The 11,593-nt window shown below is 42.0% G+C and overlaps 1 protein-coding gene and 1 long non-coding RNA gene across 2 annotated transcripts in view; one reads left to right on the forward strand and one right to left on the reverse strand.

Moving 5' to 3' along the window:
* Positions 1-7,514, forward strand: part of LOC130094853 (uncharacterized) — a 28,510-nt gene extending 20,996 nt beyond the window's left edge. Inside the window, exon 3 of the long non-coding RNA XR_008808009.1 lies at positions 7,477-7,514. This is a non-coding gene — a long non-coding RNA (uncharacterized LOC130094853). The remainder of the gene's footprint in view (positions 1-7,476) is intronic.
* The window catches only part of LOC130094850 (protein arginine N-methyltransferase 8-B), a 50,828-nt gene extending 39,819 nt beyond the window's left edge, over positions 1-11,009 (reverse strand). Inside the window, exon 1 of the mRNA XM_056261343.1 lies at positions 10,685-11,009. Within this exon, the coding sequence (XP_056117318.1) occupies positions 10,685-10,753 (69 nt within the window). The 5' untranslated portion in view covers positions 10,754-11,009. The remainder of the gene's footprint in view (positions 1-10,684) is intronic.
* Positions 11,010-11,593: the final 584 nt, after the last annotated feature.

The following is an 11,593-nucleotide window of genomic DNA, read 5'->3' on the forward strand; positions in this document are numbered from 1 at the left end:
CGCACACCACACACTCCACGCACGCACCCCGCACACACCACACACCCCACACACACGTACACCACACAACCCACACGCACCCCACACACACGCGCACCACACACCACAGACCCCACGCACCACACACCCCACACACACACCACACACCACACACCCCACACACACGCACACCCCACACACACACACACACACACACACACACACACCGCACACGCACGCACACCGCACACGCACGCACACCCCACACCACAGACCCCACGGACACCAGACACCCCACGCACCACACACCCCACACACACACCACACACCCCACACACCCCACACACACACCACACACCACACACCCCACACACACACGCACACCCCCCACACACACAAAACAGACACCCCCCCCACACACACACACACACCGCACAACCCACACGCACGCACACCACAAACCCCACGCTCACCACACCACAGACCCCACACACAAACCACACACCCCACACACACACCACACCCCCCACACACACACCACACATCCCACACACACGCACACCCCCCCCACACACACACCAGACACCCCACACACACACACACCAGACACCCCACACACACACACACCGCACACGCACGCACACCACACACCCGACGGACACCGGACACCCCACGCACCACACACCCCACACCCCACACATCCCACACACACACCACACACCCACACACACACGCACACCCCCCACACACACAAACCAGACACCCCACACACACACACCGCACACCGCACAACCCACACGCACGCACACCACAAACCCCACGCACACCACACCACAGGCCCCACACACAAACCACACACCCCACACACACACCACACCCCCCCCCACACACACCACACATCCCACACACACGCACACCCCCCCCACACACACACCAGACACCCCCCACACACACACACACACACCAGACACCCCACACACACACACACACACACCGCACACGCACGCACACCACACACCACAGACCCGACGGACACCGGACACCCCACGCACCACACACACCCCACACACACACCACACACCCCACACACACACCACACACCCCACACACACACAAACCAGACACCCCACACACACACACCGCACACCGCACACCCCACACGCAAACACACCACAAACCCCACGCACACCACACCACAGACCCCACACACAAACCACACACCCCACACGCATGCACACCACACACCACAGACCCCACACACACGCACACCACACACCACAGACCCCACACACACACCGCACACCCCACACGCATGCACACCACACACCACAGACCGGCACACCACACACCACAGATCCCACACACACACAAACCAGACACCCCACACACACACCGCACACCCCACACGCATGCACACCACACACCACAGACCCCACACCACAGACCCCACACACAAACCACACACACCACACCCCCCACACACACACCACACATCCCACACACACCACAAACCCCACATCACACCACACACACACACACCAGACACCCCCCACACGCACGCACGCACACCACAAACCCCACACACATACACACACACACACACACACACACACACACACACACACACACACACACACACACACACACACACGCGCACACGCACACCCACACGCACATGCACATGCACACACAAACACACTGCACAGGTTCTATAGACCTATATTCAGTCTGTCCAATGGTTGATACAACACATTATCCCACCGGTCACAATTGTGACCGATCATAAAACTCACTTTTTCACACACTTTTCCAAGAAAATTAAAAAAAATTATGATTGATTGTTTCAAAGGGATACTAATGACACATGATTTGGATATTTTTATGTCTGGGAAAAATTTGGGATTAAATGGGTTAATTGCACATGGTCCCTTTTAAATAAAAATCAAATCAATCAATCAATATATATATATACACACAGTATTTATAAATATATAAATTATATTATACATAATTTCTAATGTTATTGAAAATTAAGTTATAAAATATTAATATATTTAATGTCATATATATATATATATATATATATATATATATATATATACACTCACCGGCCACTTTATTAGGTACCCCATGCTAGTAACGGGTTGGACCCCCTTTTGCCTTCAGAACTGCCTCGATTCTTCGTGGCGTAGATTCAACAAGGTGCTGGAAGCATTCCTCAGGGAGTTTGGTCCATATTGACATGATGGCATCACACAGTTGCCGCAGATTTGTCGGCTGCACATCCATGATGCGAATCTCCCGTTCCACCACATCCCAAAGATGCTCTATTGGGTTGAGATCTGGTGACTGTGGAGGCCATTTTAGTACAGTGAACTCATTGTCATGTTCAAGAAACCAATTTGAAATGATTAGAGCTTTGTGACATGGTGGAAGTAGCCATCAGAGGATGGGTACATGGTGGCCATAAAGGGATGGACATGGTCAGAAACAATGCTCAGGTAGGCCGTGGCATTTAAACGATGCCCAATTGGCACTAAGGGGCCTAAAGTGTGCCAGGAAAACATCCCCCACACCATTACACCACCACCACCAGCCTGCACAGTGGTAACAAGGCATGATGGTTCCATGTTCTCATTCTGTTTACGCCAAATTCTGACTCTAACATCTGAATGTCTCAACAGAAATCGAGACTCATCAGACCAGGCAACATTTTTCCAGTCTTCAACTGTTCAATTTTGGTGAGCTCTTGCAAATTGTAGCCTCTTTTTCCTATTTGTAGTGGAGATGAGTGGTACCCGGTGGAGTCTTCTGCTGTTGTAGCCCATCCGCCTCAAGGTTGTGCGTGTTGTGGCTTCACAAATGCTTTGCTGCATACCTCGGTTGTAACGAGTGGTTATTTCAGTCACTGTTGCCCTTCTATCAGCTCGAACCAGTCTGGCCATTCTCCTCTGACCTCTGGCATCAACAAGGCATTTCCGCCCACAGAACTGCCGCTCACTGGATGTTTTTTCTTTTTCGGACCATTCTCTGTAAACCCTAGAGATGGTTGTGCGTGAAAATCCCAGTAGATTAGCAGTTTCTGAAATACTCAGACCAGCCCTTCTGGCACCAACAATCATGCCACGTTCAAAGTCACTCAAATCACCTTTCTTCCCCATACTGATGCTCGGTTTGAACTGCAGGAGATTGTCTTGACCATGTCTACATGCCTAAATGCACTGAGTTGCCGCCATGTGATTGGCTGCTTAGAAATTAAGTGTTAACGAGCAGTTGGACAGGTGTACCTAATAAAGTGGGCGGTGAGTGTATATATATATATATATATATATATGAAGACTTCAGATGCAAAAGCCTCTAAGTCCGTCTAAATTTTTTGTTTAATATTGACACTTTTATCAGGCTCCTATGTATAGGTTTCTACCCAAATACCGGCATTTCTGAATGGGCTGAGGCTGGGATTTGGTGAGTTTGAAGTGAAAGTATTTGATGAGTATATATGTGCAGAAAGCATTCACTCAATATTATTATCAAATTTTTGACAGAGGTGGCTTTTAGAGGCTTTTGCATCGGAGGTCTTCATATATATGTATAATGAAATAATAATAATACATACAAAATTTGAATGTGTAAAATATTAATTCAATTAAAAAGTGTAATTAAGAACTAAGACACTTAAAGAAAGTTTCTTTAAATTAAACAACTAAGAAAATCCAACTGTTTTATTTCATTTGGGGTCCAGAGTCTGAGACCAGTGGCCCCTGTCTCTGGAAACGTTGAAAACCTCTGATCTAGAACATTTTTGTCCTTTAAAGAAGCACAAAACTCATAATGTTTAGAGCTAATATCCTACATATAATGTTTTCTCATATATTTCTCATGTTTTGCAATTTTGTGATAGTGAAGATATGTCTTTGTATGTGCATTAATGTGCAAATCGGTATGTGTGTGTGCAGGCTTTTAGCTCAGGGGATTTCAAATAATGAGTGTCAGCAGAGGGGAAGAGCAGCTGTATCAAGAGGCATAAAGGTGTTCGGATCTATTAGAAAGACGGGAGAGGGGAACTCATGTCCTTGCCCCTCCAGTCAGCTAACAAATCTCATTTCACATTCTAATTTTAACCTCAACAAATGGCACATTTCGCCAACATTCCACCTTTCAACCATGCTCTTGAGAACTCTAATAGTTTTTTCGTGACATAACTGGATTGATGCGTGTAAGGGGAAAATAGGTGCTCTTGGGATCCTTTCACAAATAGAACTGCCATAGCTTTTCTCTGGTGTTATTTTATGACAGGGAACAACCTAAGAGTTGTTTTGCATTGCATTTCTAAATCATTAATGTATTCAGAACAGCTCTTATGAATTTTGCAGATTTATGGGTAGCCCTCTCTGCTTTGGCTGGGCATAATGTAAAAGGGCTGAAACTGCTAGAGTGCATTTCAGAGCTAAGTGGTGTATTCTCAAGGAAGAACCATAACTGTAAGCTTTATACTTTTGAAACCCACTGCTGACCTTGAAGAGCATAACAACATCTCTATTGAAAAGGCTGTAAAACCTCTCAAATGACTGCATTCAAGTTCATAGTCATTCAAGAACATCCAGATGCAGATATTGGCAATTACTTAAAAGGATACACTTTTTAAAAAAAATGAATGTTCCAAAAAAGTGTTTTTGCAGCAATGCAATAGAGGAACCATTTGGGGTTTCTTAAAATTCTTATTCTTCTTAAATTAAGTTCTTAAAATAACCATTTTTTTTTCTAAGAATATTTCAATAATCTGAAGAACCTATTTCACTATAAAGCACATTTTGTGCAATGAAAAGATTCCATGGATATTAAAAGTTCTTTATGGAACCATAGAAGCCAATTAAGAACCAATATTTTTAAGAGTGTAGTTCACCCAAAAATGAAAATTCTGTCTTTTTCTCACTCTCATGTCATTGATGCCAAGTATTATTATTTTTTCTTTTGTGGAAAATTGTCTTTTTTTTTTTTTTTGACTGTTCAGTAAAAATGTTCAATGTTGTTTTGAACCCATTTGACTTTCATTGTGAACAAAAACATTCTTCAAAATATCTTCTTTTGTGTTCTGTAGTATAAAAAAATGTCATACAGGTTTGGAATGACACGAGGGAGAGAAAATGATGACAGAATTATAATTTGTTTAGTAAACTTTTCTTTTAAAAGTCTACCTTACACTAAACACACCATACTCTCTGTGGAACCCTATTTGACTAACAGCCCTAGTGCAGAGCAGTCTTCAGTCTTTGCTATTTTGGGAGAGGTTTCAGAGGTCAGGCAGCATCTATCAGAGGGTTTTAAAGATCCCTTGACATTATGCGGTGGCCTACTGCTGCGCTGAACTTTGCGAGGAACTTTTAACAACAGCTTCGCCCCCTTTCTTCATCCTTTAAAGAACATGGATTAGATTTCATGCTTCCATGACTATGTCAATACATTCCAGCTGGCTAATCCCTCATTCAGGATTGCATTAAGTTCAAGGCCACTAATGAAACTGGAATTCATCAAAGCGTTTTGCTCAATGGCAGGACTGGATTGCAACCTCAGTATTGTAACGTGTAGATGAACACGCATGAATCTGATTCTGAGTAGTGTCAAAGTAACAAGGAGAATATGAAAACCAACTAGGAAACTACACATTAACATAAACAAGACTGAACAAAAAACTGAGAGGAACTAAGGGCTTAAATACACAGAGTGAGGTAATCAACTGGAACAGAAACAGGTGTGTGATAAATCAGAAACCATGGAAACTAATAACGACCAGGAACACAGGAAAAACGGGAACAGGGAAAATGAAACCAAAACCTGATAACTCCGATTTTTAGCTTTCTGCCCTACTGCAAACGGACTTCTTTGACATTCGCTGCCCTCAACTAAAACTCTGGCTAAATGCTGTAATGGGACACTCAAGTAGAAGTGCTCACAGGAGTGGGCTCAGGGCCAATTTCAATTTTAAGATGATAATATGTTAAGATGTTGTGTCTTCCTTTATGGACACACAAAGTTATTCCAAAGCTGTAATGCAATCATTTCCAAGCTTGCAAAATCTCAGTATTTCAGTAACAATAAGGTTTCGGGTCAATAAAACAAGTGCAATTGAATAAATGCTATCTATGTTGTTTTCACCAAAGTCAATCCTTGATTAAATAAGGGGCATCAATAAGTTTGCAACAGTGGGTGGGCTACATTCAGGCAAGTTTCAACTAATGAAAGGCAATTTTGACCAAAAGTTACGTCAGGTTAGTGCAAGTTGTCACATTTCAGGGCAAAATATCATGTATGTTGTAATTTTATACAATAAATTAAGTCTGCAATTATTTTAATATGGGCAATATAAAAGATGTTTTTTACTTTATTATTTAATATTTTTACAGTATTTAACTTTTTTTTAAAATCTAAATCTGTGTATAATAATTAAAGGTTTAGTTCACCAACCCTCAAGTTGTTCCAAACCAGTATGAGTTTCTTTCTTCTGCTAGTAAACACAAAATAAGTATTTTGAAAAATATCGGTAACCAATAGTGGTGGAAAGAGTGCTGAAAAAACATACTAAAGTAAAAGTACCAAAACAGTACCATTAGTCATGCTATTGTTGCACATAAAATATCCAACACATTCTCATCCTTCGGCGTCATATAGGTGACCTGTATGACGCCTTGGGTTCTGCGTCTCATATTGACGCTAAAGGATGCCATGTGCGTAAGATTTCGACGAAATGTCCAAAGCGTCACATGTATGACGCCTTGGGATGAGAACGGGCTCAAAATATCAATGTTCATAACTGTGCAAAGAATTCAAAAACCTTTAGAAACTCACACGATAGTTCAGCATCACACACCATGAGATGGGTTAAATAGAGAGAATAAAACATTTCTCTCAAAAACGGTACCAGTTTTTGTGGTTTGAGAAAGAAATGAGAATCACTAATATTATCACTTACCTCACCCAATGCACTGAAACAGGCTACGATAGTGAGTGAGCTAAAACTAATTACACTGCAATTACATGCCATTCAATATGTTACAATTTAAACGTAAATGCACATTGTTCTAGAAGGGTGGCATCATCCCTTACATTTTATACAGCTACATTTACTCAAATTGTAATGCTGATAATATTCGTAAGGAAAATTGTACATTAAATAGGGAAGTATATCCGGGGAAACTTTTACTAAAGAAACACACACACAAAAACAAATGCATGTATCTGTAGTCTCGGCGAAGCTGTTTTATCAGCAGCAAGCATCCACACAACCACAACAACAACAAAAATGCTGAACTTGAAAAATGTTTTTGCACAAGTGGACTTGATAAATGAAGGCGGATTGGATGAAATGGATCAATCAAAACACGTTGTTTATTAACGAGCTGTAATCACGCACTGACAGAAACGCAGTTCAAGTTAACGCCATGGGTCAGCACATACTGAATCTGGTCCTCCAATTTCAGTACAGAAGGTGTTTTTCCACAGTTATAGACTGTCCCCAACACACCTTCACAGCACGCATCGCGTGCTCATACTAAACTCCTCAAGACTCAACGAGCTGCTGACTTCTCCAAGTGATGCTGCATGACGAGCGCGAGGGAAAGACGCAATAGTGCACACATCGCGACGCGCGTCTCTCTAAATGGGAGCGGGATTTCACCGCATTTACATATTATGAACGTAGCACTTGAGGGAGTTTACACTGTACGCAATACCCCCAACCTCACACCAAATGTCAGGCCCTGTAGATAGGCTAGCCTATATAAAGATCATTTAGAGAGCAGAAATGTGAAATGTAGGCCACCTATTCGAGGAAGACGCTGATATCTCGATTGAATTGATGCTTGAAGCATCCACAGCAGCCAGGAGTAGGATAACGGTTACAGTTTCCTATGCAGAATTTGATTTGACGACGATTTGCTCGATCCAATCACGTTGATGGATAAAAATAAATAAATAAAATAAAATAAAATAAGCATGTGACGAGTATCGACCACGGAAAATAGCGGAGTAAAAGTACCGGTACATCACTTAAAATGTATACTCAAGTAAAAGTAAAATTACACAATTAAACTACTCAAAAAAGTACAATTTCTAAAAAAAAAAAAAAAAAAAAAAAAAAAAACTTAATTACAGTAACGTGAGTATTTGTAATTCGTTACGTTATCACCCCTGGTAACCAAACAGCTGATGGGCACCAATGAGTATGGAGATAATACTATGGAAGTCAATGGTGCCCATCAACATTCTTCAAAATATTTTCTTTTGCGTTCAGCAGAAGAAAGAAACTCATACACGTTTGGAACAACTTAAGGGTGAGTAAATGATGGCAGAATAATCTATCCCTTTATTTCCTATTATCTTAGCTGCGCTCATCGACGTAGGTCCAGCACCAAGGACAGCGACCAGACTCTAGCAGAGCACAAGGAGCTTTGCTCAAGACAATTACGAAATCAATCACTAATTAGTCATTAGCTTATGCTTTATAAAAGTGTCTCACCCCTTTTCCACCAAGGCAGAGCTGGTGCTGGTTCGGAGCCAGAGCCTAGTTTCAATTCGGTTCTTTGTTTTTCCACACGCAAAGCACCAGCTCCAAACCAGGAAAAGTGGTTCTTAAGTAGCACCAAATCATTGCTACGCAGCTATTACAGGTGCAATCCCTCTGGAGCAGACTTGTGGATAAATGTCTTTCTAAATGGATTGCAGAATTTGCACAAAGGTAGGCTATGTAGTTAAGTTAACCCAGAGCCGATCCTGGCATCCCTGGGGCCCTAAGCAAAAATCTGTTAAGGGGCCCTCCTACCTGACCCATGAGCCATGTAAACCATTTGCCATTGCCACAGTCACACCTGACACCCCAGTTCTCCCACTACAATCCTCCCTCGTTTAGTTAGTACTAATGAAAATGTAATTCCTGATATCAGAAATAGACATATTTTATATTAATATCAATAATTCACATTTTAAATAGTACAAATTTAATTATTGATATCAAAAATGCATCCTGTGAATTAATAAAAGCTAAAATGGCTTGCCATTGCATGTCACTGTGTTTTAAATGATAAAAGCAATAATTGATACTTAATGGTTATTATTTACTGATTGATGTGCATCCATATTGACCAGTATGTCCAGCCAATCAACATTTTAAATGCAATAGTCAATATCAATAGATTGCTTTCCATCTTGCTTTATTGCAGGGTTGTAACTATTCTGATTTGGAGACTTGATAACCATTGTCTTGTTTTAAAGTGAGCGCCTAATGAGGAGTGCCATAACGCCCATATTGTACTGGTAACTGGTCCCCATAGATTTTTTTTTTTCTGGAAAGTGCGCGTTACATTTCGTGCACGCGCATATGAACTCATGTTAACGCGCGATGCGGTTATCTTTTCCGAGCTGCAGTTTATAAACGAAAACCGTTGCCCTTTGTATTATCAAACGTAATATCATGAAAGTGCGTATCTATAGCCTACCACGAATTTAATTCATCGTGCTATTTATACGCCAAAAATGTTTTTTTTGCGTGCATATGCTACGCACTGTAAATCTCTTGGGTAGGATTAGGGGTGTGGAGTGCGTGCATATTACACGCCAAAAAGTGCGTATCATATGGCGCAAAAACTATTTTTGGCGTATAAATGGCACGAGAAATTAAATTTGTGGTATAAATACGCGCTTTCATGAGATCGGGCTGGAGACAGACAGATAGAGAGAGATGCACATCAACTTAACTTTACTGTTCTGTTCTGTGCTGACATCAAACTTGGAGAGGAGAGAACACAAGTTTACCTGATCGCTGTTCCCGCAATTCACTCACATGGTGTTTTTCTCTCAGTTTCTCAGTTTCTCTTTTCGTGACCAGAAGGATAGTTCCGCTTAATTATCTCATCGATGTTGTAAACTTTGATTGACGCGCTTTGACGCGAGGGGGAGGCGGGGCCTTGAGTAATTTGCGGGGCCCTACGCAGCTTGCGTAGTGTGCGTATAGGGAGGATCGGCTCTGAGTTAACCTGCCCAGATCTTTAACCATTTGTCCACCACAAAGCAGCATTTGACTACACAATCGTAGACAGAACTATTGCAACCGACTTTCTTTGCAAACAATAAACGTTCTCTCCTAATATCGCACGTGGCTGTGTTTACAAACTCGTGTAGGCGTACCTTTCAACAGCGTTTTCAAATAATGTAGGCTATAACCGTACAAGTTATATAGGCTACATAGGCTACTCATCACCAGGCGCAAAATAAACGCTTATTGCGAATGCTGAGGTAACCATTGCAACAGTACGCCGACGCCTCCCGTTAGGAAAAAAACACAAATAGGCTACTGTCAATATTTAGCACATTAGCCAATTACTGGTTTTCATTTCCTTAAAAAAAAAAAAAACGTTATTGTTTTCCTTAAAATAGTAGCTACATTTGAGATGACCTGTGAACTGTGCAGTGTGCAAGTGATGGCAAAATACAATTTGTGTTGCGCGAGAGAACTATTGAGCCGCGAAATAAACAGAAGTTCGTTTACACACGTTAAACAGTCATTATAATTCGCACACTGGTATAAAAACTCAAAACCTCGAACCCAATGTTGCTTTTAAATGTAGCCTACGTTATGATCTACTGGGGCTTCGTAACTGACATTAGGCTAATTACAATTGTCTCGTTATTTGATCTGTTAATCCACGTCGCTTACCTCAGTGCTTTCCGTATCCGCCATTTTTCTCCTAAGGAGCAAACAGCGGGAGGAGTGTTTAATTCCCATAAGAGCCAGCGGGATCTGCTCCGGATCGTGCGATAAATGAATGATAAAAACCTCTTCAAAGTCTTTCCCGCAGCCGTTTGCTTAATAAGCTCAAACAAATCACAGAATAAATTCGAATCACGTTCCAGAAGATAAACGAGCCCTAAAACTTGTTGAAAGCCCTCCTAAATCCATGGTGTAAAAGTTACCTACAGCAGTGGTTCCCAAAGCGCATGCATGGCGAACTCTCCATATAGTGGGAAAAATATTACGTAGCCTATTACCCCCATCCTTCCATGGCTTGAGGAATTTGAGATCAGCTAGGCAGTAAAAGTGTTAATCATTCACGTCTCCATCCCTTGGATCTGGAATAAAGTCCCCAAGTAACCCTTTAAATATGTTATGGAGATCCCTTGTGTGAAAATCGCTCTCTTTATTATAATAGGCTGTTTCAGTGAGGCAAGAAAAATGCTTTCTGCTGCTCTGAAATCGTTCGTCGATCACTGAAGAGATTCTCTCACGTATAAAAGTGACTCAAAGACGTTGTTCAACGCTCCAAATCGAATCTTCGAAGATTTTCAGAAAATAGGCAACGTTTAAAGTTCCTCTGATGAGATGCTGAAGGATCTAAAACGACGAATCAGTTGGATTCCTTTAAATGGAGCAGCGGGAGCCAATGGGGTCTGTTTTCACCTCGCCTCCATCCTCTGACCGGCTGAATCAAATGTGATTCAGGAGCTGAGCAGGTCCCAGTGCTGCTGTAATACTGAAGCCCCCCACACACGGTAAACGTCAATTAGTAGACTAATAATGTACTTAAATTAGCGTTCTGGTTCGTCTTCTCTTGCACTGAAAGGGTTA

Source organism: Rhinichthys klamathensis, unplaced genomic scaffold (genome assembly GCF_029890125.1).
Source record: "Rhinichthys klamathensis goyatoka isolate OS25496 unplaced genomic scaffold, OSU_Roscu_1.1 h1tg000181l_1, whole genome shotgun sequence".
NCBI lineage: Eukaryota > Metazoa > Chordata > Actinopteri > Cypriniformes > Leuciscidae > Rhinichthys > Rhinichthys klamathensis.